Source organism: Ammospiza nelsoni, chromosome 19 (assembly GCF_027579445.1).
Source record: "Ammospiza nelsoni isolate bAmmNel1 chromosome 19, bAmmNel1.pri, whole genome shotgun sequence".
NCBI classification, from domain to species: domain Eukaryota; kingdom Metazoa; phylum Chordata; class Aves; order Passeriformes; family Passerellidae; genus Ammospiza; species Ammospiza nelsoni.
In genome coordinates, this window is record NC_080651.1 from 1,538,121 (window position 1) to 1,562,926 (window position 24,806).

Here is a 24,806-nt window from a genome sequence, read left to right on the forward strand (position 1 = left end):
GTGCAGGAGGGTACTGGGGGAAAAAGTTCCTTGGTTGGGATTGCAAGATCCTCTGTCCTCACTGAGGCATCTGGAACTGGGCAAATCAGAAAATCTGCACCAGAAACTTCTTCAGGAGGCAATGAGGATTTTGAACAATTTAAAGATGCTTTGTTGTGAGAAGACAGGAGCTTTATGATGTATTGGAGCTAACAGCAGTCCCACTTTTCCTTCATTTTTCTGGATCCTACACCAGGTGAGACCACTGGAATCTTGCAGTGTCTCCTAAAGCAGCTTTTGGCACGAGGGTGAGAGAATTCTGCTCATCTCAGCTGCCTGCAGGACTAAAGAATTGGCAAGAAATGCTTGCTGTGATTTAGTAAACTGTTTTATTATCCACATTATCCCAAATTATCCTAATTTGGGAGTTCAGGAAAAAGGGAGCTGTGACTCACTTGTGAAGGAACTGAGTGGACTCATGCTCCAATCACTCAGCTTTGTCCTAGGGACAGAAGCATTTATTTAGTCATCCCCATGATTAAATTTATCTGCTGGTACCACAAGAAGCTGTAAATCCACAACTGCATATGGCTTGCAACTGCACAATCTCATGGAAGGAGTTTCAGCTTTGTCATCCTCTCTCTAAATTCCTTAAAATGCTGCCTGAAGTTCTTCTCTTTACAAGAAATGTTGGTTGTTCTCTGTCAGCCCACTCTGTTTTATTTAGGTTTTTGTTTAAAGGATGAATACCTAGGAAGCAGCTCTGTATTTGCTCGTGTCCTCACACTATTCCTGGAAATGTGGGTGTCCCAATTTTAGCAATGGCTCCTGGATGGGTACTGCAGGTTTATAAGCAGTACTTGATAGAAGAGCCATAGCACAGTCATCAAATAATCTGAATTTTCCACTGAATATTTATTTTTGATCTCCATTAACAAGGAGGAGGAAAAATGCACATTTTGTCTATAATGCAAGTTGACAATTTTTTCTGGGTTTTAGAAGAAAACCTGAGCAAGACTGGATTTGTTGGAGCCATCAATCCATGCTTCTCTTTGTTGTCTTTTTATCTGTGGGCTTTCTCAGTCCCATTAAGAATCCAGTCTGAACAAAGTGTTCATGAATTTTCCTGCTGGCTTTCCTCAGAGATTGTTATCATCCCTAATATTTATGGCAGAAAACTGACATGCAGTATTTCAGGTTTTACCTAAAGTGAGGCTGAACTGCAACTCTCTTCAACCTTCTCTAATTTAGAGTAACATCTCTGTCACAGTGTAGAGTTTAATTAACCAAAAATTACCAAGCAGGATGAGATTGCTTGCCATGGTTACAATTAGAGCAGAATTCAGCTGCTGTACATTGATTTATTTTGGTGGAGTTATTTTTCATTTAACTTTCTTAGCCACACACAAGAAATATTGCCTTTGGTGGGGAGGGGAATCTCTTCTCATGTCAATTCTGCAAGAGAGACCTGATCTGTCCTGTTAAAAATAGGGCACGCTGAAGAGATGAACCACTTCATGCTAATTCTTGATAAGCACTATTTAGCACAAGTATCATCACTCTGTTTCCTCAGGAAAAGAAGTGCTAAGTCAGTTGGAAAAAGATGTCTGAGGGTATTAATTATGCAGACAAAAGTACAAATGGGCCAGAAATCTTAAACCAGGGAGTGAGATAATGACTTCGTTAGCAGCCTGCTTTTAGTACGTGTTGCATTTTTCTTCCCAATTAATCTTTGAGCTTCTCTTTCTTGCATTTAGAGTTTTTTGGGGTGGTTTTTTTTTTCTATTTTCTATGTTTGCTGCAGGAGAAAGCAGCAGTTTTACACATGCTGCCAGAGCTGATTTTGATTTGCAGCTTTTCTCAGGGCTGGGCAGGGGTGGCTTTGACCAGGGATCTGTCCTTGGCAGAGCCTCCACATCCACCCAGTCCATCCCTCCAAATTCTGCCTGATTCATGCTGGGCCTCTGCAGGGAAAATTTAAACATAAAAGCTCATTCTGGAGATGGTAAAATTAAGCAATTTTGTTTAGAGAATTTTAGCAGAAAAGTTACTAATGTATTTTTAGAACACATGGAGAGTTCTGCTCCTCACTTACGGCAAAGTGCAGCCATATTTTTTTTATTTTAGAAATAAAAATCAAAAAGTGGATTTTGAAGTAGTATCTGCTGTGCCAAACCTGGCAGTGCAGTCACAAAAACCAGAAGAACACTGAAAAAAAACCCCACTAAAAAAGCAGTAATAAACCCAAATATAGGATGAGAGAAAGCAGCTTGCACTGAAAGCTGTCACTTCATCCTTCACTTGCTTCATGGTTCTTAGTCCCTTTGGGATTGTAAATACTGAGCTAAAATAAGTTCTTTAATCTCAGTGTTATTCCTTGGAAGTATTTGAAGATTCTTTTCAGTGCACTGAATTTTAAAAATTGGGTGTTTTGGTTTTTTTTAAATGGGTTGAAAATAAATGTTTTTCCAGCTGACCACAGGTGTGAAGACCCCAGAGGGCAAACTCAGAGTAAATGAGAGTGGGGACAATTTCTCTGGCCTGAAAGGAATCATTTCCCCAGCTGCAAAACCCTGTCAGCTTTACACATGGATTGTAGAAAAGTACAAATGAAATGTTCTGTAAGAAAACTGCATGGTTCTGTTCTGTTCTTTTAACACACAGTGAATTTTTCCTGATATAATTCTTTGAGGAATGCACATAGTGAATAGAATTACACTTTATTCTAAAATTTTAGCCCATAAGCATTTCTGTCTCTCCTTTTAAAACCAGAAATTTAAGAAACTTAATCAGTATCAACTGTTGGGTCAAGTTAATGTGATTCATTTCCAGCCATGATCTAATTTCATTAATTAATTTACATCAGAGTATCTGTTCTGCATGAGAATTATCTTGACAAAGTAGAATCTTCCAAAGCAGTAGCTCACATTCCTGTAGTCCTCTTATTCTATATATAAAATATAAATAATAGATTAAAAATATACATTTTATATATAACATTAATATAAATTTATTTATAAAATTTATATAAATTTATATAAAATTTATATCTGAAATTATATATGTAAAATATATAAGATATATATATAGATAATATATATATATTATATATAAAATATATATTGTATATATAAAATATAAAATATCTCTGTTGTTTGGATGCCTTTTAACCTCCATGCTGGGAAAGAACAAATTGAAATGCTGGGAAGGTCCAGAATTTTGGGGTTGTAGTATAAAAATGCCATTTAAATCTGGGGGAAAAGGAGGACGTCTTGAGCAAACAGTAAATATTTGTTGCTGAAGATCCTGACACCTTTTTTCTTTTTAATTAGCTCTGACTGACTTTTAAGTGGCTCTAAATTACAGATTTCTGTAGGAAATCCACTTTTCATCAAAAAATACTAAGTAGCTTAATGGTTTATCTTTCCTAAATTTCCCTTCAGATTTGTTCAGTTAGGCAGGTAAGTTTTAGGAAGACTTCCTGAATGAAAGCAGTGGCTGAGGGCAGTGCCAGCCCTGGACAATCTCTCCAGTGAGTTCTTTCCTCCCTTAGGAGCCATGGCACCCCAAAGCTTCTTGCAATCTTCCTTCAGAGCCAGTTCTAACCTAAAACTCTGCCTGTCACAAGGGAATTCCTGGAGGAAGCTCTTTTCTGTCCCAAACAAGCCCCAAGTTTTGAGATGCTCGGCTGTGAGCTCCAAATTCCCCATCCCAGCCTGGTCCCAGTTCATCAGCTGGGATTGGGTTTCGCAGCATGAGGGAAATTCACCTTTTATTCTCCAGAATTCCTCTTCCAGTGTTGGGAGCTCTAGCTGGTCAGAGTGACCCTGAGAAAAGTTAGAAAGTCTCTTTTCCATCCTGGCACTTGAAGGAGTCAGGGCTCTTCATTTCTTGGTGTTAAGGTTGTTTATTGTAAATTATCTATAAAATCCTTTCTCCTGCCCTGCTGAGGTCCTTCCAGCAGGACAGTTCCAGGCACGCTGTCTGCTCCCAGGGTGGTGTTACGTGTTTATACTAAAAACTACATGTACAATGTTTACAATTAATTCCCAATCTCCATCATCTGTGTCTAAACCAGTCTGTAAGTGCCACCATCACAGCAGAAGATGGAGGCCAAGAAGAAGAAGAGGGAGAAAGGCTGGACATGCCCAGATCCCTCCATCTTGCCCCCTGAACCTCCATTCTAAAAAATCCCAAAATCTACTTTTTCACCTTGTGATAAATTCACTGTCATTCTACTTTATTTGTCATGGCTTGCAGATCTTCATCTAAGGTTGGTAACTTGCTCCACAGGTCATAATCAAAACCACAGGGGCATTTGGGGCTCTGGGCCAGGGCTCTGGGCTGCTCAGAACAGCCAGAGGGATGTGCTGGCTCCTGGCATCGCAGGATGTGTAATGCTGCTCAGTTTGCCAGAGGGAGGGCAGTGCTGGCTGTGCTCACCCTTTGGGGCTCCCTGCACTCCCCAGCTGCAGTTCCTGAGTGTTCCCTCTCTCCCTGGGGATCAGGAACCGCTCAAGATGAATTAACTCACCTTGTTTCTGCCTTTGGCATTGTCAAAATAAAAAGCTGCGTTAGGATTTTTGTGAAGCTGGAGCTGCACTTGTGTTCCCTGCACTTTTCCTTTGGTTGCTGTCATGACAATGCTCCCCAAGGATTCCATCTGACAACTAATGAGCCATGAATCTGTGGGAAGGGTGGTGCTAGGAACCTTCCAAAAAGGCTTGTGTCAAACACCTGATCCCCTGCAATCCCCTGTGATCTGCCTCTGCCTCTTACAGTATTTGCCTCCTAATCTGTGGTTGTATAACCTGAGAGTGATGAGGGAACAAAAGCACAGAGTTGGTACCTGCTCAGAAAAATTAGTGATGGATTTGGGTATTTAATCATTGCACTGCAGGGAGAGCTGCCTGGGAGCTGTGTGTTGCTTGTGAATCACTCTTCTCTCCTGTCATTGCTCCCTGCTATTCTTATAAATATCACTCAGTACAACCTTTCTTTAAACAAGTAGTTTCTCCCATGCCAAGTCTGACAGGTGGGTTTCACATCTTATTTATTTGTCAACCTGCCTCAATAGCTCTGGCCTGACATGTAATTTCTTTTTTACAGTGATGTGTAATCCTGTGTTTTATATTGACAGTGAGAGAAGCAAAAAACCTCATTCCCATGGATCCAAATGGACTTTCAGATCCTTATGTCAAACTGAAGCTCATCCCAGATCCTAAGAATGAAAGCAAACAAAAAACAAAAACCATCCGTTCTACCCTGAATCCAGACTGGAATGAGTCATTCACGTTGTGAGTTCAACACCCTGATTTCCTGGGGGTCTTTGGATGCATTTCATTGTTTATTTTGTTGTTGACAGCTCCTCCATTTCTCTCCTTTTTTAGTAAATTAAAACCTACAGACAAAGATCGCCGGTTATCCGTGGAGGTCTGGGATTGGGATCGAACCACCAGGAATGATTTCATGGGGTCACTCTCTTTTGGGGTGTCAGAGCTTATGAAAATGCCAGCCAGTGGATGGTAAGAGTTTCTGAAAAGAGAAGGAGAGAATATATCACCAAAAGTTTTAAACTTGTCCTCTCTTTTTTCAATGTGATCTACCTTTCATTTGAGCTTTTTGCTGTGTTTCAGGCTATAAATTCACTGAAGTGCAACTAAACCTAGGAAACACAGGCTATATATATCAAAGGGGGATAATAAAACAATTCCTTTTCTTTTATGGTGTTCCTGAAACTTCTGCTGGAGCCAGGAGCTGCTGCAAACTCAATTCTGTGAACACAGTCTTGTGATACAAATTTTATTTTTATCTCCAATATGATGTGTTCAATACTTGGTGTATCATGTTATATATAGCTCTGCAAATTCAAAGCACATGGAAACTGATCTCATAAAATGCCACCTCATTACCTGCCAGGAGAGGGTAGGACTCATCATTTCTCAAAAAGGACATTTCTTCAAAGGCAGTTGTGTAGGGCTATGGAAGCACTGGAGACAAAGGGTTGGAGTCTCCCATCAAATCCCAGCATGAGTGGGAAGAATTTCCTTGTCCATTAAACTGCCTTGACAGATAGCTTGGGATGAAAGATCTGATTTCAGGTAAAATATCTTCTATTTCTGAGTTTGCTTCAAGTCTTTGAGATCAGTTCTTTGCATACCTGTGACATTGATACAAACCACACACAAACAACAAAATCAGATTTTTAAATCTATCAGGAAAAAAACATAAAGTCACCATTTTTTTCTGAAATCTGTCACAGGTACAAGCTGCTGAATCAAGAAGAGGGTGAATACTACAATGTTCCAATTCCAGATGCTGATGAAGATGGAAATGCAGAGCTCCGACAGAAGTTTGAGGTGAGGATTAAACACAGATGTGTGCAACTAAATATTGCATTTATTCTTCACTTCACTGCAAAAAAAAAATCTGTGTAAATGATACATATGTTAGAGTGCTCCTATTTCTGTCCCTGTGACAGCTCTGAGTGTCTGTGGTTTTCTTGAAGATTGGACCAAATGGTTTAATTCAGACATGCCATCATTTTCCTGACATTTCAGCTTCTCTGCTATGACACTTAGAAGTTGGTATTTTAAAATATGTTATGTCAAGTATATGTAATAATTTCAATGTCTTTTAACAATTGCTGCAAAATCTGCCAGCCACTATCACTGATATCTGCATTATTTGACAAATGAAATCTCAGAAACAGTGATACTTTAATACTTTGAATGTTTCACTTTGTAACTTGGGGTGTTTTAAGAAAATACTTTCAATGTTCACACTTTGGAGCTTTAAAGTCTTTGCAGAAGGTTTTTATGTGAAACTCTGATCTCTGTAGTGTGGGGAAGGATGTTGATTTTTTTAAGATATTGCTGGGTATGAACAAATAAGAAAATCCAGAGAAAAGGGATGCTTTTTGCAGTGTCTTGCCTCCTGTGGTGCCAGCTGGAGAAGCTGGTAGCCGCAAGGGTGGTCCCGTGTGCCACACAAAGGAGTTTTTTTGTTATCTGCCTCTTCTGACAACCACAGCCAGAATCACAGCAAAATATTTGCTGGCCCCTGAGCCCAGGAGCCCAGGTATGGCCTGGGGTGGGAGGGTTTGCTCCTCTCCCTGCCTGCTCTCCCAGCTCACACAGCCACGAGCTGGAAATATTCCAGGCTGCACTTTCCAACCTTAGCCACGCTGTTTATCCAGACATAATGAATGTACCTGTTGTGCATAAACAAACCTGCCTGTTCCTTTCAACCTGAAATGGCAATTTTCTATGTTCACCATCAGGCAGAATTCTCCATTGTTATTATAAAAGATGGGTTAACCCACGAAAGTGAGGAAAAACGACACATGTTCAACTTGCAAGAAGGAAAGAGAAAAGGTGCTCCAATTTCTTCTGAACCCATTTGGATGAGCTCCCATGTCTGCAGCATGAACTATGATTTTTGTTACACATTTGAGAAGTATTTGAGCCTCCATTCCATTTTCCTTTCTTTACAGTCGTGATCTGACCAGTGTGATTTCATTTTGCTGCACTAGGTCATTTGCTATTCAAGATCATTTTTGGTTTTTATCCTCCCTAGAAAGAATAGCTTCAAAACTATTTCTGTCCGTGTTTCTGTGCATAATGCAGAGTCTGGAATTGGGTGGATATTTATATATTGGTGATATAAAAAAATTTACCTGTTTTTTTCTCAGGTCAGAGACAGCACAGAGCCAAGTCACTAAAATTGTCCAGTTAAAAATGTCAGGTATTACATGCAGTGTGTTTGTATATTGAATTTAGTCTCTGAGGTTGATTTTAATCCTGCTGTAAATACTTTGGTTGCAGGAAGAACAGTCAGGATTAACCATGTCCTGCAATGAGGTGGAGTAGAAATCCTGTGAGGATTGATGTAAAACTACTGGACCTGGTCTCAGAGACAGCAGTCTCACCAAGGGGCAGCTCTGTCTCAGAAATAATTAGTCTGTCTCAAAGTCTAATTAGTTCAGCCCCAGCACTGTGTATTTGAGGCTCTCCCTGTTCTGGGCCAGTCTGTTTGGTGCTGTTTGAGTGGCTGAATTAATCCAGGGAAGGCAATGGCTCTTCAGCAGGCACACAGTGTCTCCAATAATTGTAATTTCCCAAGCTGGACAATGAACAGTTCTAAAAGTGATGATAAATGAGATTATTGGTAGCTGAACAAACCCTGGAACTGTCAGAGGCCAGGGCTGGTGTAATGTGATGTTACATGGCTGGAGGGTTTGGCTTCACCCTCTTTCCTTATCTCAAAGTTTGTCATGATAAGAAGGAGCAGAGGGAAGGAGAACCCTCATGGAATATTATTCCTTGGTTCCAAGGGGCATCACTGTGGTGGATTCTGAGAATTCACAGCACAGATGTCTGAATGGTGGTATTTCACTTATTAGCTATTCTGGTATGGCACAGAAGTGGTGCTGACTCTGATCATCTTTTGCTTTATTTCTGTTATCATTTATATCCTGCCTTGCACAGGCATCTTATTTTAGGTGTCCTGTAATAAGGAACAAGTAGACAGCACTGAGAAAAATGCTGCTATTTGTGACTTACTGACATCATCTAAATAAATATTTCCACTGTTCTAAAATCAGCTTTGGAGCCTTACAGGAAGAAGATTGCAGGTCTTGACTGTCACTTTCCTGGGGGAGTGAATTTGTCAGGAGATAAAAAATACAGATAGACCAAGGGGTCTCACTGTGCCACCTTCCCATCTATCAGTTTGTGGAAGGAGAAACTCCAGAGTTCTTCCCAATCCAGGCTGCACTTGCAGTGCTTGATCTATTTTTTAATATGTGACCATGTGATTGGTAGCCAAGCCACACTGATTTAACTTGGAGTACAAAATGACAACAATTTCCACAAAATTATTGCATTACTTACATCTAATACTTAAAATAAATAATGGTGGCCTTCAGAGTAAAGGGCTGTGTACAAACCTAATCTACACAAGAGCAGAGAAACTTTAGGATTAGGATTTCATTGTTTCATATTAAGGAAGAGTAAGATTATTTTCAGCTTACAGAAGGCCAGAGAGTAAGTAAATTTAGAATTCCTGAAAGTACTTTCTGATCTTGAAAATGGTAAGATGTTCAGAAAATTGACTTTGCCCTTTTAAATAAAGTTTAGAAATGTGGTTAGGAGGACCTCCAAGACCACTTAGAAGCTGCTTCCCATTTAAATCAGAATTTTAAGAATATATCTGCCTGCATCTATATTTCAGGCAACTTTTAAGATTTGGCCTCAAGCTCTCATTGATCTCAAACCATTTACACTCTACCACCACATCCTTCTTTGCACATCACCTTCACAGCCCAGATTTCTTGTGGAAATGTGGCTCTGAGCCACACAAATCTCATGGAAATGCTGCTTTGCTCACTGAACCTCCTAGCACTTATTCCTAAGTCATTTATTCAATGTAAATCTACAACAAAATAATACAAAATATAATATAATATAATATAATATAATATAATATAATATAATATAATATAATATAATATAATATAATATAATATATCTTAATATAATATATCTTAATATAATATATCTTAATATAATATATCTTAATATAATATATCTTAATAAATAATATAATAATTATAAAATACTCTAAAGATGAGAAATAAGTAAATAATAATAATAGATTCAAACCTTCTCTTCACTTATATTTGTAACTGAATGCTAAAAACTATTTGTCATGAGAAGTTTCCTCATGGTCCTTTCTTCCACATCTGAATCAGATGAAAAATTAACACTCAACCTTTGCCCAGAATGGATCCTCTCAACAAATGGGACCAAATTTGGAAAAAAAAGAATTGAGGATAGTGCTTTTTTTACCTTTCATATTTTATTGCAAGGAGTTTTATATTATACTCTATGTATAATCTCTGTGAGCCTGTGCAGTATGTAGAAATTGAGGGATATTATGCAGAGGTGCAATGCAGTATTTTCTACACAACAAATTGTATTCAATCTACATATTTTCTGGATCTCACCTCTCACTAAAACTCACAAATCTATTATCTGCTCATTTAGCAGTGTGATCAAATCTGTCCTCAGTGATTTTTATATGATACATCATTATTAATATGTAGAGATAAAAATACACTCCTGTAGGAAGTGGAGGCAGGATAAAATCTGTCACTATTTTTCAGTTGCTTCTAACCTTTAGTTGTGAATTTTCTCTGTGGAATGGCATTATTTGTGGCCATCTCAAAATGAAACTCCCTTCTCACCAGGCATATTCAGAATAATTGTGGCTGCTCCATAATTGTCCGTGCTGAAGTTGCCATGGGAACTCCCAACAGTCCCAGGTGCCTCCATGGACCCAAACTAGGAAATCTTCTAACTGCAGCATCTCCTCTTGGTTTTGTACTTATTTCCTTCTTCTAGTACTTTTCTAGTCAAAGAAAAAAGCAGAATATTGAAATAATGCAACCTTCTGGTATTTTTCCCAACCTGGTTGTGATTTGAGCTGTAAGATGCCTTTTCCATTTAGGGCATCATTCTTTTTTTCCTGAATTTGGGGGGGGAAATGTGCAAATTCTAAAACTTCTGTTGTGGTATATTATTTTAGTTTGGTCAAGCCCTTTTTATTTTTCATGCTTAGTAAGGCACTTCTTGATACTTAAATATCACCTTATAGTAATAATAGAGTAATACTGATTTAAAAATAGGCTGGTGAATTGTTTTATGATCTCTCCCCTTCTTTCCACATCACCAGCACTGGGAAATGTTATTAAAAATAAAGCAGCTGTTATGGCCCATATAAAGGATTTTTTTTAATTAAACAAAGAACAGAGCAGCCATAATCCTTACCCATGGACACATTTACTGAGCACGGGGTGTGTTGGTGATGGGAGCAGGCTCAGTCACCAGACCCAGCTCTGGCAATTGCAGTGATCCCAGCACATTGCTCTGAGGGAATGGGGTTCTGCTTATAAAATTCTCATTTTGGAGCTTCTCTGGGAGGACACACAATGCTCCTCCTGGTGCACACTCTTCACATGTCAGATATGTTCTTTTGTTCTAATTGTTTCCTTCAGTGTAGCTCTCTGGGTGGCTTTGACAGAAACAAAACCCTTCCCTTAATTTCTGAGAGCTCTGACTGCTGTCCCACCACAGGGACTGTGCCTGCACCCTGGCAGGGGACAAACATCCACATCCCTGGCTTTGAGTCCTGTTTGTGTGAGAGATTCCTGCTGCTTTGACCATGGAATTGCTGATGTAGTTCCCTTTTGCAGCCCAGAAAGGAGGAGAGGAGGCAGAGCTGAGAGCAGGGTGGATCTCGTGTCTGAGCACTGCAAGTGGCCAGTGGTGGTGACATTTTGGTGACCTCTCAGTGCTTCCAAGCAGAGCTATCATTATGATCCCAAAGAAAATATCTTCTAAAAGGCCTTCTCATTATTGTGAACCTAAAGAAAATGTCTTCTGAAATACCTTCTGATTTGAATGATAACAGGACAGATGTGGAGCTTGGCCATCAGGCTCAGTGATAAATACCTGGAGCCTCTCCAGTGATGCAGGATCTCAGAGATATTTCTGCTCCTGAGCTCCTCCAGGGTGCAAGGCAGCACTTTGTTCGACCAAACTTGTGTGTTAATCCTTGTGCAGGCCTGAATTTCCAGCCCAGGAGCCTCAGGCTGTGTTTCTGTGCACACAGCTCATGGATTTACAGCATCAGACCTCTCCTTGTGGCAGCACAGCTGGTGTTAAACAGGACAGAAATGTCCCCAGAGATCGAGGCACGAACTACATCTCTGATGAGCTTTGTTGCTGTTACAGTCTAATGCTGAAAAACCTTTCTTTTATTTATAATTTCTTCTCTGACCATCAGTACATCAGTTCAAATTGTTTCAGTGCAGACCCTGCATTTCTTAGCTCTTTACCACTCCTCTAAATTTTTAAAAATCCATTTCTGTCTGCTTCATTAGAAAGGAGAAGGCCAGAACTTTCTTAATCTGGCATTTTTCTGATATTCACAAAAACTTTAGGTTAAAAGGACATTATATTTCGTTCCTTTAATAGTGGCCAGGACATCCTAGAGCTGTCTTTATCTGAGCTGGAGGCTGGGGAGAAATGTTGCAGTTGCATATCCAGGGCCGTGGCAGATACTCCAGGGACTTCAGTGGCTTCTTAAGAGCCCAGGAGTTTACTAATTTAATCTGTTTTCAGATTAAAAAAAAAAATTCAGAAAATCCACTCCAAACAAACAAACAGACACAGAACCACAAAACCCCCAAGATGAACTGTACAGGAGCTTGTGATTTTGTCAGTTTGTGACTTAAGTTCTCCAGGTCTCTGTAAAGTATTATAAGGGCTGGGAAGGAAACATTACTTTACATCTTTGCCCCAGAGCTGTTACACTGCCCCAGAGCAGTTACTTTACTCTTTTTTTTTTTTTAATAAATAAAATATATGGTCTCTTCCATATCTGTCTCTAACCAATATTCATTCCCACTTTGAAGCTTCAGGCAGGTCAGCAAAGGGGACATGGAAAGAGCAATAACATTGCTGACACTTCAAATTGCAAATGACAGGATGAAATTTACTTTTCAAGTAACAGAAACTGAGCCACACTGAAATCATGACCAGCCAAAATATCACTGGCGCATCAATCCACACTCATTATGCATAAAGAGATATAAAAAGAAGAGCTGCTTTTTTTGGCCATGGCACTCATTCCTATTTTTAAATTGTGCATATTTAATCATTAGAGAATAGTTTGCAGCATTATAGAGATGCTGTTAGATGACTCCATCTGTTCTGTACTATAGTTTGGCAGGGGGAATTCCCATATGCAGTTGTCTGGAGGTTTCCCATCCACTCACCACAACTCAGACTGGAGAACTTGAAATTCCTTAACTAGATGGCACAAATCTCTGCTTTCAGTTTGCTGATTCCTTAAGGCTTTTCTCACTGGGATGTGATTTGAGGTGAAGAATTTAAATATCACGTTGATGGCAGGGATTTCCTCATCTCTTATATAAAAATGAAATGCGTGTTGCAAAACAAGGCGAGGCCAAATATCCCAAATCCCTGTGTGCTGTCCCCCCTGTGCAGGGCTGGGAGCCCCAGTGCCCCTGGCCAGCTGTGCACAGCTGGAGGCTTTGCCAGAGGCTGTTCCATGCATGGGCTGTGTGTTTGTGAGCTGAGGAGCAGCACAGCCCTGCCTGTGATTAACACCCTTTGATTTCTCCTGGGTTTTTCTGTGCTTAACAGACGTGTCCATTTCTGTATTGCTGCTGCTGCTGTGTCTGTATTTGTTTATTTCTGCTGCTAATTGTGGGTGCTGTGCTGTGCCAGCCTCTTACTAACCACGCAGTGTTTCTCCCTCTCCTGTCTCTTCCAGGACTGTCATGTAAATATCCACTTCTTCAAGGTAGTTTTCTCCTTGGTGTTCTCCTACACACAACCCCCTTTACCAGCATCTGAAGTTTATTCAGTTTAATTTCATTCTCACCGGTTTTTAAGGATGCACTTGTTTTATTTCCACTTGAAGCTTTTCTGATTGGTACAAAAAAAAATTAAAAATTGAAGTATGATTTAAATTATCAATAAATAATTGGAGTATATATCAGTAAATAATTGAAATTATACTTCATAATATTTCATAAATATATATAATAATATATATGAAATATATAATACTATAGAGATTTAATATACTATATAATACTTCATAATAATATTTCATATTCATGAAATATTACTAAGTATTTTAAAATTTCTTTTTAAAAATCAGTATGAAGTATTCACAGTTTGTTCCATAATTTGTCATAAAGTGATCCCCAGATTAGAATTTTGCTGCAAAAAAAAAAGTTATCAAATCTGAACTTCATAATAATGATATTTCATATTCATGAAATATTGTGATGTGTATATTTTTAAATCTATTTTTTAAAAAATCAGTATGAAGTATTCACAATTTGTTCCATAATTTGTCATAAAGTGATCTCCAGATTAGAATTTTACTACAATAAATAAAAAGAGTGATCAAACCTGAGCTTCATAATACTGCAATTTCATAATAATTATATTTCATAATAATGATATTTTATATTAATGAAATATTATGTATAATTTTTTAAATTTTATTTTTAAAATAAATATGAAGTATTCACAATTTGTTCCATAATTTGTCATAAAATGATCCCCAAATTAGAATTTACTACAAAAAAATAGAGTGATCAAACCTGAGCAGGTGCATTGTGCCTTTTTTTTGGAGGAATTCGTTAAATGAGTGCCACCTTCTCATGGAAAATGGAAAAAGGTGCATCTTTAATTTGAAAGACATTCATGGAACTTGAAGTAACTTTCACAGATGAAATAATGCTCATGGTCACTGTATATTTAAAAAGATAAATTTAGAGCATGCATGTTTTATGATTTAACATAGTACATCTATTGCTGGATGTTACTGTTATATTGTAGGAGATATTACCCATGTGCACAGATGCTCTGATACCTGAAATACCAACTCACCTCTTTATTTCTCATTTTGCTCCTTTCACTATTCCCACATCACTGAGTTACTGCCATAAAGTTGCATCTCAGCATTGAGAATTTAAATGTGTTTTGTTTCTATTTGCATGTGTCTCTAACAAATTATCTTGCTTTATTAGGGCAAAGGCCACTGGCACAAACCACACTTTCTGTCTCATACATTGGTGAAGTTACAATTTTGATTAAAATTTGAAGCTCCTGTGTTGTAAACTGTGTTCTAAGAATCTAAGATTATTGAAGCCATTATCATCTTCAAATAGTATTTTTACAACTGAAGCTGACCTGGAGCACTTTATCACTCAAGACTTAAAAACTTAATATAAAAACATGTTATTTTTAAAGAGTTGTTTATATTATTAATGCATGATTTTCACAAATGTTCTAACACTGAACCAGAAAAATTAAACTAACCACTTTCCTTAACCTTGATTTTTTATCTCAGAAAAGCCTGAGCAGAAGAGAACTGCCCTTCCTCAGTCCTTTACAACTCTTCATTTTGAAAATGAAATCACCTGGTGGTTTCATTGGTGAAATTTGCTTTCTGCTGGGAAGTTGGAAGTTTCTCTGCTTAAATGCATTTTTAAACCAGAGCAAAAGTCACCCTGATAAAATGCATCTGGCAGAAATAGGAAGTTTTGTCACCTCATTGGAAAATCCAGGCCTTGAAGAGCACTGACAGAAGCTGACAAAAGTCCTTGGTTAATTCATGTTTCCACCATAGGAGTGCACCCAAAAAAAGGATTGAAGGGTTTCCCACAGCTGCTGCTTCACGGGCAAAATTCATGTGTATTCCTGGTGGATTATAAACATGAATTCCATCAGGGCAAGCTGGCATTCTGTTTCTCTGGGGACACTCTGCAATTCAGGGTTCTTCATGGGAAAACGCTTTCTTGTTTTTATTTTCTGTCTTTTCTCAGTAAATCAGCACAAATCCCCTGCCCTGCTGCTGCAGTGAGGCTGAGCCCTGAGCTGGGCATTCCTGGGGTTATCCTGGTCCAGGAGATCTTCATCCAGGAGATCTTCATCCGGGAGATCTTCATCCAGGAGATCATGGTGTATGAGATCATGGCCAGGAGATCATGGTCCAGGAGATCCCTGTGCCAGGAGATCATGGTCCAGGAGATCCCTGTGCCAGGAGATGATGGTCCAGGAGATCCTGGTCCAGGACATCATGGCCCAGGAGATCATGGTCCAGGAGATGCCTGTGCCCTGAGATCCTGGTTCAGGAGACCATGGCCCTGGAGATCATGGTCCAGGAGCATCTCTGGGAGGGGCCTGTGGGAGTCCCTTGGTGTGGGGCTGCTGGGGAGGTTCCATCCCAGGTTTGCAGGGCTGGAACTGGAAGGAAGCAGCAGGAGCAAGTGAAGGAGGAAGGGCAGCATTCCTGAGGGTAACACAACAATTCTGAGCTAGGAATGAGTAAATGTAAATAAATCAATTTATAATATCACAGCAAATGGGAGATATTGTGAATACTTGTGTATGGAATAATCAGACACTGGGAAGGGCCTCACACCTGTCCTGCCTTTGCCCCACTGCAAAGTGTGTGTTTAAACAGATTATTTTTCAACATCATGCAGAAAACACCTTCATCTGTGTGTGTGAGAGAGATAAATAATTTCAGAGCACATTAAGATTTGGATGCAGAATCCCAAGGTTTTAAAATCAATCCTGCTCTGCAGCTTTGAATGGCTGGTGGGATTTGATTGCAGGGATTTGCTCTAAGATCAGGGGGAACTGAAATGCTTAAAAATTCTTTTCAAACAGAATTTTAATTTTCTTTTTCCCTTATTGAAATAAGGTTTATGCTTAAAAGCAAATTCCACACTCTAGGTTTTTTTATTATTGAAAACTAGTGGTAATTTTCATAATTAAAGAATGGAAGAGCATATAGAAAAGCAATTCTTCTTTTGACACTTAGGGGTTTGCTGTTGTAGCATCCTGTTTGCTTTTGGGGATTTTTATTACCACCACCACAGGATACTTCTGCAAGAATTCTTGAATATTATTCCTAGGCAGCCTCTTTAATTACATTTCATCTCGTTAGGCACTGCTCTGTTGCAGGGGAGAGAGTGTTTGGCAATAAAGGCAGGAAACAAAGTGGACTCAGGTGGCTGCAGGATTATTAAACAGATTAAACATGTTGACAGTGCCAAATGGGGAACTGGAAACTCTTCCCTCTCTGGATTTCACAGCTCACACAGACAGACATTGTTGTCCAGGGCAATATCCCCTGGAATTCCTGTCTGGGGATAGATCCATCCCTTTCCCAATGTCTTTCATAGTCCTTTGACTTCCTTGGAATATGGTTCCCTCCACCTTGTGCCTGGCACATTTGGGAATATTTTAGAAATCATGTGTTCAGGTACTTCACACAGCTCTAACTTCTATCCAGCAGGACAAAAAAGGTTTAAGGAAAATAGCTGAATAGCGAATGTTGTTACAAACCCACAAAAAAGGTCTGTTGAGGAGCTCCATGATGTATTAAACTGTTGTCTTGTCCTTTCAGATTCCCTTTTTTTCTTTATCCTAAGTAAAGTTGAGGTTGAGGAAATAATTTCTCCTCAGAGTGAGAAACCACAAGAGGTCAGCAAAGAACAGGGAAAAGCTCCCAGAGCTGAGCTGGCTCCTGCAAAAGGCCTGAAAAGAAGGAAATCATCCACAATGTTTGTGTATATATATCCTTAGAAAATAGAAACCCATTAATTTAATCCATAATTTCAGTAAAATTCAGGATAATATTTTTCCCACGGCCCTTTATTCAAGTTTGATAACTGATGAGAATTATCCCTCTAATCAAAATATTTTATAATTGCAGGTGTAAAAGCAGGTTCTGCTCTGCTCACCTCGGGCTTGCTCAGCCTGCACTTTGGTGGCTTCAGGAGTGGGGTTCCCCTGGATTGGACATGCTTCCTGCAAAAGGCATTTTTAATCCTGTTCACATATGGCACAAATCTTTGTTGCAGGCAAATCCTTTAAATAAATTTACTATTAGTAATTAACAGGGTAAATACAAAATAATTTTAAGAGGAGGAGGAGAGGAAATGAGGGGAAAAGTAAACTAAAGACATGAAATAGTTGGTATTTGAGTCCCAGGTAGAGTTTTATCACCCACCTCATCTATATCTTTATGAAACATCCCATTTGCCCCCATGCCTTTTTGCTAGCAATGGGAATGCTATGATTTTTTTTCCCAGCTCTTTTTTCAATAAATTTTAGCCATTGAAAGAAAAACACATTTTCATTTTGATATATTGTGGTTTTTACTAATTACATCCCATTCCCCATAGTGACACTGTCATCATGAAAATGAATCTCAGAGTGCTGATAAACAGCTTTTTGGTTATTTATATCTCTTCAGTGTTCCCCTTGCTGCAGAGAAATGTTGCTGCAGTGTAAATTCACCAAGAAATGCCTGAAATCCATGTGTGAACCCCTTGAATCCTTGAGGTTTCCCTGTCCCAGGCACCTCCCTGTCTTCCAGCAAAACTCAGCTGATGAGTTACAACGTGCCCTTAGGTCATGGCATGAAGATTAAACAGCCTGGTGAAGCATTAGGTCTTGCTGGGGCTTAGAAATGGACTCCTCTCATTTCAAATTCTCAGCATCCTGGTAATTAAGTTGTGGAAAGTAGGAAATTGATAGTCTATCATAGCATCTCTAATTACGAGGAATTGGAAATGCAATAATGTAAGAAGCAAGCTGCCACAATGACAGAGAACATTTCACTGGATGGGGGGGCTTTTCTTCCAGATTTTGACTTGAAATTTATTGGATTTATTTGCTTTATTAAAGGCTTGCTAATGGCTCAACACATTGATCAAAGTTCCCACTCGGTGTGTACATGACTGGAAACTGAATGGGTCCTTCCTTGAGACTTGGATAAATCATTGTTATTTCAGTTTTCCCATCCTTACTCTGAGCTTTTCTGGTTCTGTCAGTGACATCTGAGGTTTGTCTGAGATTTGGGCTGTTCCGATGCTCCTTGTGCAGGGTCCTGGTAGCCACAGGCAGAACTGAGCATTCATTTTACCCTGGGCTGGAGCAGAGAAGCTGGACTTTTACTGTCCAGGCTGTTCCATCCTCACTGCTCACCGTCCATTTGCCATTTTTCTGAGTGATACGGAGAGTGTTACCTGCAGTGGCTTTGGGCTGATTCAAGAATCAGGAGCAGAAACCTTGGCTCCAGGTGTGGCAGTGTGAGGTGACTGATTCCTTTACCCAGGGACATCTGAGGAGCACCTGGGGCTCTGGCAAAGACCTGCTGAGAACTTCCTGCCATGTGAGGAGCAGGGATTTTGTTTAGAATTTTTAAAGGGATTAAATTGTGGCAAGGAGACATTCCTGCTCCACAAATCTCAATTTTTGGGTTGTCCAGGGCAGCTGTGGATCCCTGGATGTGCCCAAGGCCTGGTTGGACAGTGGGGCGTGGAGCAGCCTGCTCTGGTGGAAGGTGTCCCTGCCATGGTGGTGGGATGAGATGATCTTTTAGGTCTGTTCCAGATTGTTCAGTGACTCTGTGACTCTGGGACAAGCCCTGTGCAGTCAGTCAGAGCTGTGGGGTTTGGGCAGGCTCTTGTTCCATCATGCACTCAGGCAGAGCAGGGCTGGTGGGTGGAAGCTGGAAAGATGAGGAGGCAATGCTGGCATCCATGTGGAATCCAGAGCACTCAGCTGCTGGCAGCAGAGCTCTGCCTTTAGCTCCCAGGTAAACCAGGTGCTGGTGGGGCCAATAAATAAAGGACGGATTCTGCTCATGTGGTGGGGATTCAGCATTGTTGGTAAATATTTTTTCATTTATCATTTTTCCTCTCGAAAATGTGGTGCCAGGGCTGATCCTGCTGGCATCTGGGAACTGGCTGGGAGTGAGTTTCCCTGACAACCGAGGAGCACCTCCTCTAGTGAGCTGCACACGGAGCTTTGTGTGGCTTGGGTGTCTGACCGTGGCAGAGGGGGTGGGTTTGTCCCTCCTGAAGCTGTGCCTGGGGGTAGGAGGGGGTGGCTCTGAGTTTGGATCCTGGTGTTCGTTCACATGTGGGAGCAAAGCCAGTCTCAGCCAGCAGCAGAGGGGAACAGTGCAAGGTGTTAAAGCACTGACATCTTGGATGGAGACTCGTTACCCTAAAGAGATTGAGAGTATCAAAGGGAATTTTGTAAATTTTTTTTATTTTTAATCCTCACAACTTTTATTTATTATTGGCTAATGTGGAAAATTACCAATTCAGTCTTTTAGCTCTGTAATTCCTAAGATTCTCGACTACAGATACACACGGAAGGCAGAAGAACCAACATTCACATTTATTGCTTTGTCCTATTCAGTTTTCTTCACAGGGGGAAAATCAGAAAGTTTTGAAAAGAATCATCAAGAATTACTGCAATTGCCATAAAAAATGGAAGAATTACTATTCCCTAAATCACTTCTGTTTCATTAGATTTTGGATTCTCATTAGATTTTGGATAACTTTTTTCCTATTTAATTAAAAGTACTGTTGTTAGATTAAAAAGAAATCCAAAGCGTTTTTACTGCGAAACCTGAGATATCTTTTCCAAAAATCTCCTACCTAATTCCCAGAGTCTCTGCAATGTAGCACACTGTAATTTCTTAGCACTCAATGGAGAAGTGAGTTTGGGCTGAATATATAAGATGTGTCTCACCTGTGGTTTCAGGGTAAAAGAACTGGCCGAGATAAGGTGCGTCCAAAGCAGAGGAAGTAAGATGATGTGCATGTCTTGTTTTCTTTTTAGATTAACTTTCCTGCTCCCAGTGCAGACTAATTTATCTTTAACATTCTATTTTCCTGGCTGGTTTGCTGCAGGCTGGCTTGGTTGTAACAATACTGTGGTTTTATCTGAGATAATAAGCCAAGGAGTTGGAATGTGGATTGAAAATTAATCCAGGGCCTGGAATACTGTCTTCAACTTCAGCAAGTTTTAATATCCATAAAAAATAAAGGAGGGTTCAAATAGGATTCTGCGATTTTCAATTTTAGTCATGGTAGGAAAGGCAAAATATCAGTCTTTTCCAATAAGCTTTTAGGAATAATTTGAGTTTATGTCCCTTCTGTAGCTGCAGAATTGGTTTTGCTCTGGCAGTCGGGAAGAGGATATTGGCTGCATGGCATTTTCTGTCTGCTGCAGCCAAGGTGTTTCAGATATAAAACTCATGATAGAGCTCAGTGAAATATCTTGAAATCCTCACTCTATTTCCACTAGGACCTTAAGCCAAAAAGCAGTAACAGGAATTCACATGCCAAATGTGAAAAAGGGGGTTTTGCATGCTTCTGAGAGGATGGTGGCTGGCCAAGGTGATGGGTTTTTGATAAGGTTATGATAATTTCACGAGTTCCTGCCGCTTTGGGGCTATGTGCTTCCTTTGAGTCAGTCTGGTTGCTCCCCAGCATTCCCTGGCTGCCCTGTCCCTGGTTTTTCCAGCAGGGTTCTCTCTTCACCCTCCATGGCAGCTCAGCCAGGGGTTGCCCAGGATTGTCACCATCCCAGGTCACTCATCCAGAAACTCCTGCCCTGGGTCAGACACCTCAGAACCCACCTGAGCACACAGGAGGAGCCCCTGAGGAACACAGGAGGAATTTTTGTTCTCCTCAAAAATCTGCCATCTGCAGAAAGAGATTCTCAAACTCAGAGTGATGTCTAACTTTAAAAAAGCTGAAAAATGGGACTGAGAGGAGCATGTCTGTTGCTCATTGAATCTAAGTGCTCAGAGGATGCAGGGAGGCCTTGGCTGGGTTCTCAAATATTATTTTAAGATCCTGCCTTCAGATCCTGACAGTTCTAGCCCATGTTGACTCTGAGTGAGTGCAGTGCCTCCAGCTCTGGAGCCAGCAGCAGGCACAGGAGCCTGCTGGTGAACCTGCCATGCTTTTTTATGGCAGAAAAAAAAAAAAGAAAAAAAGCAGAAAAACCCCAAAGCCTGGGTTTGCTGCGCTGCAGAGAGCACTCCCTGCCTGATTAGCAGGTTTGTAACGCCCCCCCCCCCCCCCCCCCCAAAAAAAAAAGGCTTTGGAACAAAATTTGATTTTTGTTTTGAATTACGCATTTTCAAACAAACTGCCAACACCCTGCCCAGTGGGTTTAAAGGTGTAAGAAATAAAGCTGGTGCTGCCCATCCAGGGCCTGATTTGGATCTCCATTCCTCAGTGAAAAGGAGGATATTGAAATTGCTCTGTGCATGAGAAAAGCAAGATCTTTATCTGAGATCCCATTTGTGGAACATCACAAAGGCATGGCCAGCAAAGCTGCTCCCTTGAGCCACATCTTTATCTTGTACCAATAACGGATATTGGGATTTTGGGGGTTTTTTTCCCCCTTGTTTTGCTCATGGCTCAATCTTGTGTGGCCTCAAGAGGAGCTTTGTGCTGCCAGAGAGCTCCAGCACAGATTTGTCCCAGCAGCCAGCCCTGCCCTGGGAAGATCCCTTGGGATTTAAGCTGACATCCAGGACTGGCTCTCCCTAAATGTTTGCACAGCACCTGATCAGCATCTCCAATGCTGTTTTCATGCAAACAAATAATAACATTGCTGTGGAGGAAACTCCCCATTCTAAGCTGTATTGCAAGTTTTTTAATAAAGAGATCTAAACTTGCAAAATTCATGTCCCTGTGGCTGGGCATAAGATTTTTCTGCACTTACAAAGTTGCAGGAAGAGTCATCCAAGCTGGATATGGTTTTCAAGTGACAGGAGGTTATTTTGTCATTACTGCAGGAGTAGATGGAGTCTGTGAATCAAGTGCCTCAATTTTAAGGTTTTTCACCCCTCTGAGGAGGGGAAAATTTGTAACTCCCAGTTTCCAGTACCAAAGGTGTAAGTCAGGCATGGGTTTTAAAGGGAGGTATTGTGTGACTTTGAATAAACCTCCATTCCTGTAATTTTCTTTATCTGTGAAAGAGGGATAATACACAAATATTGCCCTTTTGTGAAAACAGAGAGTAGTTACCCTGAATTGTCAAACATACATCACTGGCACAAAGTAAATTAACCATATTAGAGGTTATTAACCAGACCAACACACCAGACAGATGGGGACAGCACTTATATCCCAAGGAATTACTAAACCTTATTGGCTTTGCTTCTGCTGGTATATGGGATTCTTTTGAGAAATAAAAGGATATTATCTTGTAGCCTGCATTATCTTTTGGTGAGTCTTACTTTTTTCTCTTGCATTAACTCTGAGATTTGAAATGCAGCTTACTTGAGCCATGCCATGGTGTCCCATGTGAAATACTGAGACTTGCAGCCCCCTGTAAACCAGAGTGTCTGGTAGAGCCCTTGTCTGTAAAATTCCCCTTCCTCCCTTTTCCAGATCAACCCTTGATTGAAAATCAAAGTTGATTGTACTGCTGGTTTGAAAGTGGCCATGTTCATCTGCATTAATTCTCATGTGCTGTGGGATTTTTAATGCAGGTTCTTAGTGCATGTCAAAATTCTCTTAGCTCTTGCTATGCCATGATTTGAAGAATTCCATTTGAAAGGAGAATGTTTTGAGGAGGTTTTTTATATCCTAAAATACCCAATGTACATTACAACATGGTATTTTGGATAGCCTCTTTTTTCTAATTTTTTTTTTTTTTTTTTGGTCTTTCAGAACAAAAGCACCATTTAAGCTGCTTTTGGCCTGAAAGTAAATGATGATTTTTTAAATTTTGTTTCTGGGCATTGCTTTGGTTTTGCTCTTTTAACCAGATAAGTGTATCTGCTTTATCTGGTTATACGTGAACACAGTTTTCCACTTTAATTCCTTCAATAATGTCAAAAGTATTGCTGGAATGAGTCTGTGAAGGTGTGTCTGTGCATAGTTTGCTATGCAGCCTCTCACCTGGGAATGCCACCTCAGACCTGGCCATTTCCAGCTCTAACTTCCACCCAGAGATCCCTTCTGCCAGGAAATGGGCAGTTCTTCTCACTTTGCTGTTTTTGTGTGTGTATGTGTGTGTATGTTCCTCAGAAAGCCAAACTTGGGCCAGCTGGTAACAAAGTCATTACTTCAACAGAAGACAAGAGCTCAAGTGTGCCATCCAACAATCTGGACAGGGTGAAGCTGACAGATTTCAACTTCCTCATGGTGCTTGGAAAGGGGAGCTTTGGGAAGGTAGGAATTTAGAATTAATCCGTTCACATTCTTTTCTTTTTTTTCTTTTCCTTGAGGAAGAATAAATAAACAGCTCTCTAAGAAGCAAAATCCAGAGTCAAAAGTGCATTTTTGAGGAAGGAATTTTTGATGTCTTAACAGGAGTAGGGTTATTCCCTCTAAGGCTTAGCAGACTTTAGTTCTGATTGGCATATTGAAAAAATAAAAATACATTTTTAAAACTCAGACTGTTGGGCAAGATGGGAACTCATTGCTGACTTTCAGATCCTCACTTCTTGGCAATTTAAAGGAAATTAAGTCTGCTTTTCTACCCTTAATGCCTAGGTCACTCTGCCAGTCCTGGAAGTCACCAACATTGGTAAGGGTGAATATTGGAAAAAAACAGACATAGTGTGTATATGTATTAGAAATCCAATAGATGAGAGAACAGACTGCTATTTTCCTGCCTGTTTGAACAAAACTCAGGTGATAAAGTGCCCTTTGCTGAAGAAGTCTCCTGGGACTTAACATTTTATCAGCCCTTCATCAACGAGCCCACAGCCAGCCCGTGGGTTTGGGCACAGGCTGTCTGAACTGTGCAAGGATCGTGACTTTGGAGTTCTGATCAGATTTGTCTGTACAAATTAAAGGAAAAGCTGGCTTGCCATCTCTCTAAATCTTCAGGCATCTCAGTGACCTTCCCTCCCTGGCCTGGGGTATTGGTTTCTCTGGGTCTGCATTGAAGGCATTTGAGATGGTAGTTCATGTTCAGACTCAAGTGTTTATTATTTCTTTTCAGTAAAACAGTCCCACAACCATGAGTTTGGCAGCTTTTCTTAGCAAGGCACAAAAAGGCCAACAATCTCTTGTTACAAGGTCTTTTTAAGACTAAACTCTCCAATTAAGAAAGGACACCTAGATAATCTTCCCTTTTTAATTCAATAACTGATCCTTGGAAGCCCCCAATGCAGACTTTCCTATCCAATTACAAAACATCACCCAAACCCAAGAAGAAGAAGGACAAAGAAGGTAAAGAAGAAACAACCTGTCTCCACCCTAAAACCTCCATCTTACTTCATATTTATTTCTATATTCTAAAATCCCAAACTCTCAGTTTTCCACCCACTTCTAACCAACTACACACCTATAATCCCAGTGCTATCAATCAGTTTTGGAGTCCTTCTCCACAGCCTCAGGTCAAATGCAGTGTTCTCTTGTGGGTCTG

The 24,806-nt window shown here is 40.1% G+C and overlaps 1 protein-coding gene across 2 annotated transcripts in view; it reads left to right on the forward strand.

Moving 5' to 3' along the window:
- Nucleotides 1–24,806, forward strand: part of PRKCA (protein kinase C alpha) — a 144,105-nt gene that overhangs the window by 99,647 nt on the left and 19,652 nt on the right. Inside the window, exons 6-10 of one of the 2 annotated variants that reach the window (XM_059485595.1) lie at nt 5,120–5,276; nt 5,370–5,504; nt 6,242–6,338; nt 20,166–20,189; nt 23,459–23,602. In XM_059485595.1, the coding sequence (XP_059341578.1) occupies nt 5,120–5,276; nt 5,370–5,504; nt 6,242–6,338; nt 20,166–20,189; nt 23,459–23,602 (557 nt within the window). The remainder of the gene's footprint in view (nt 1–5,119; nt 5,277–5,369; nt 5,505–6,241; nt 6,339–20,165; nt 20,190–23,458; nt 23,603–24,806) is intronic. The other variant, XM_059485596.1, reaches the window with a different exon arrangement.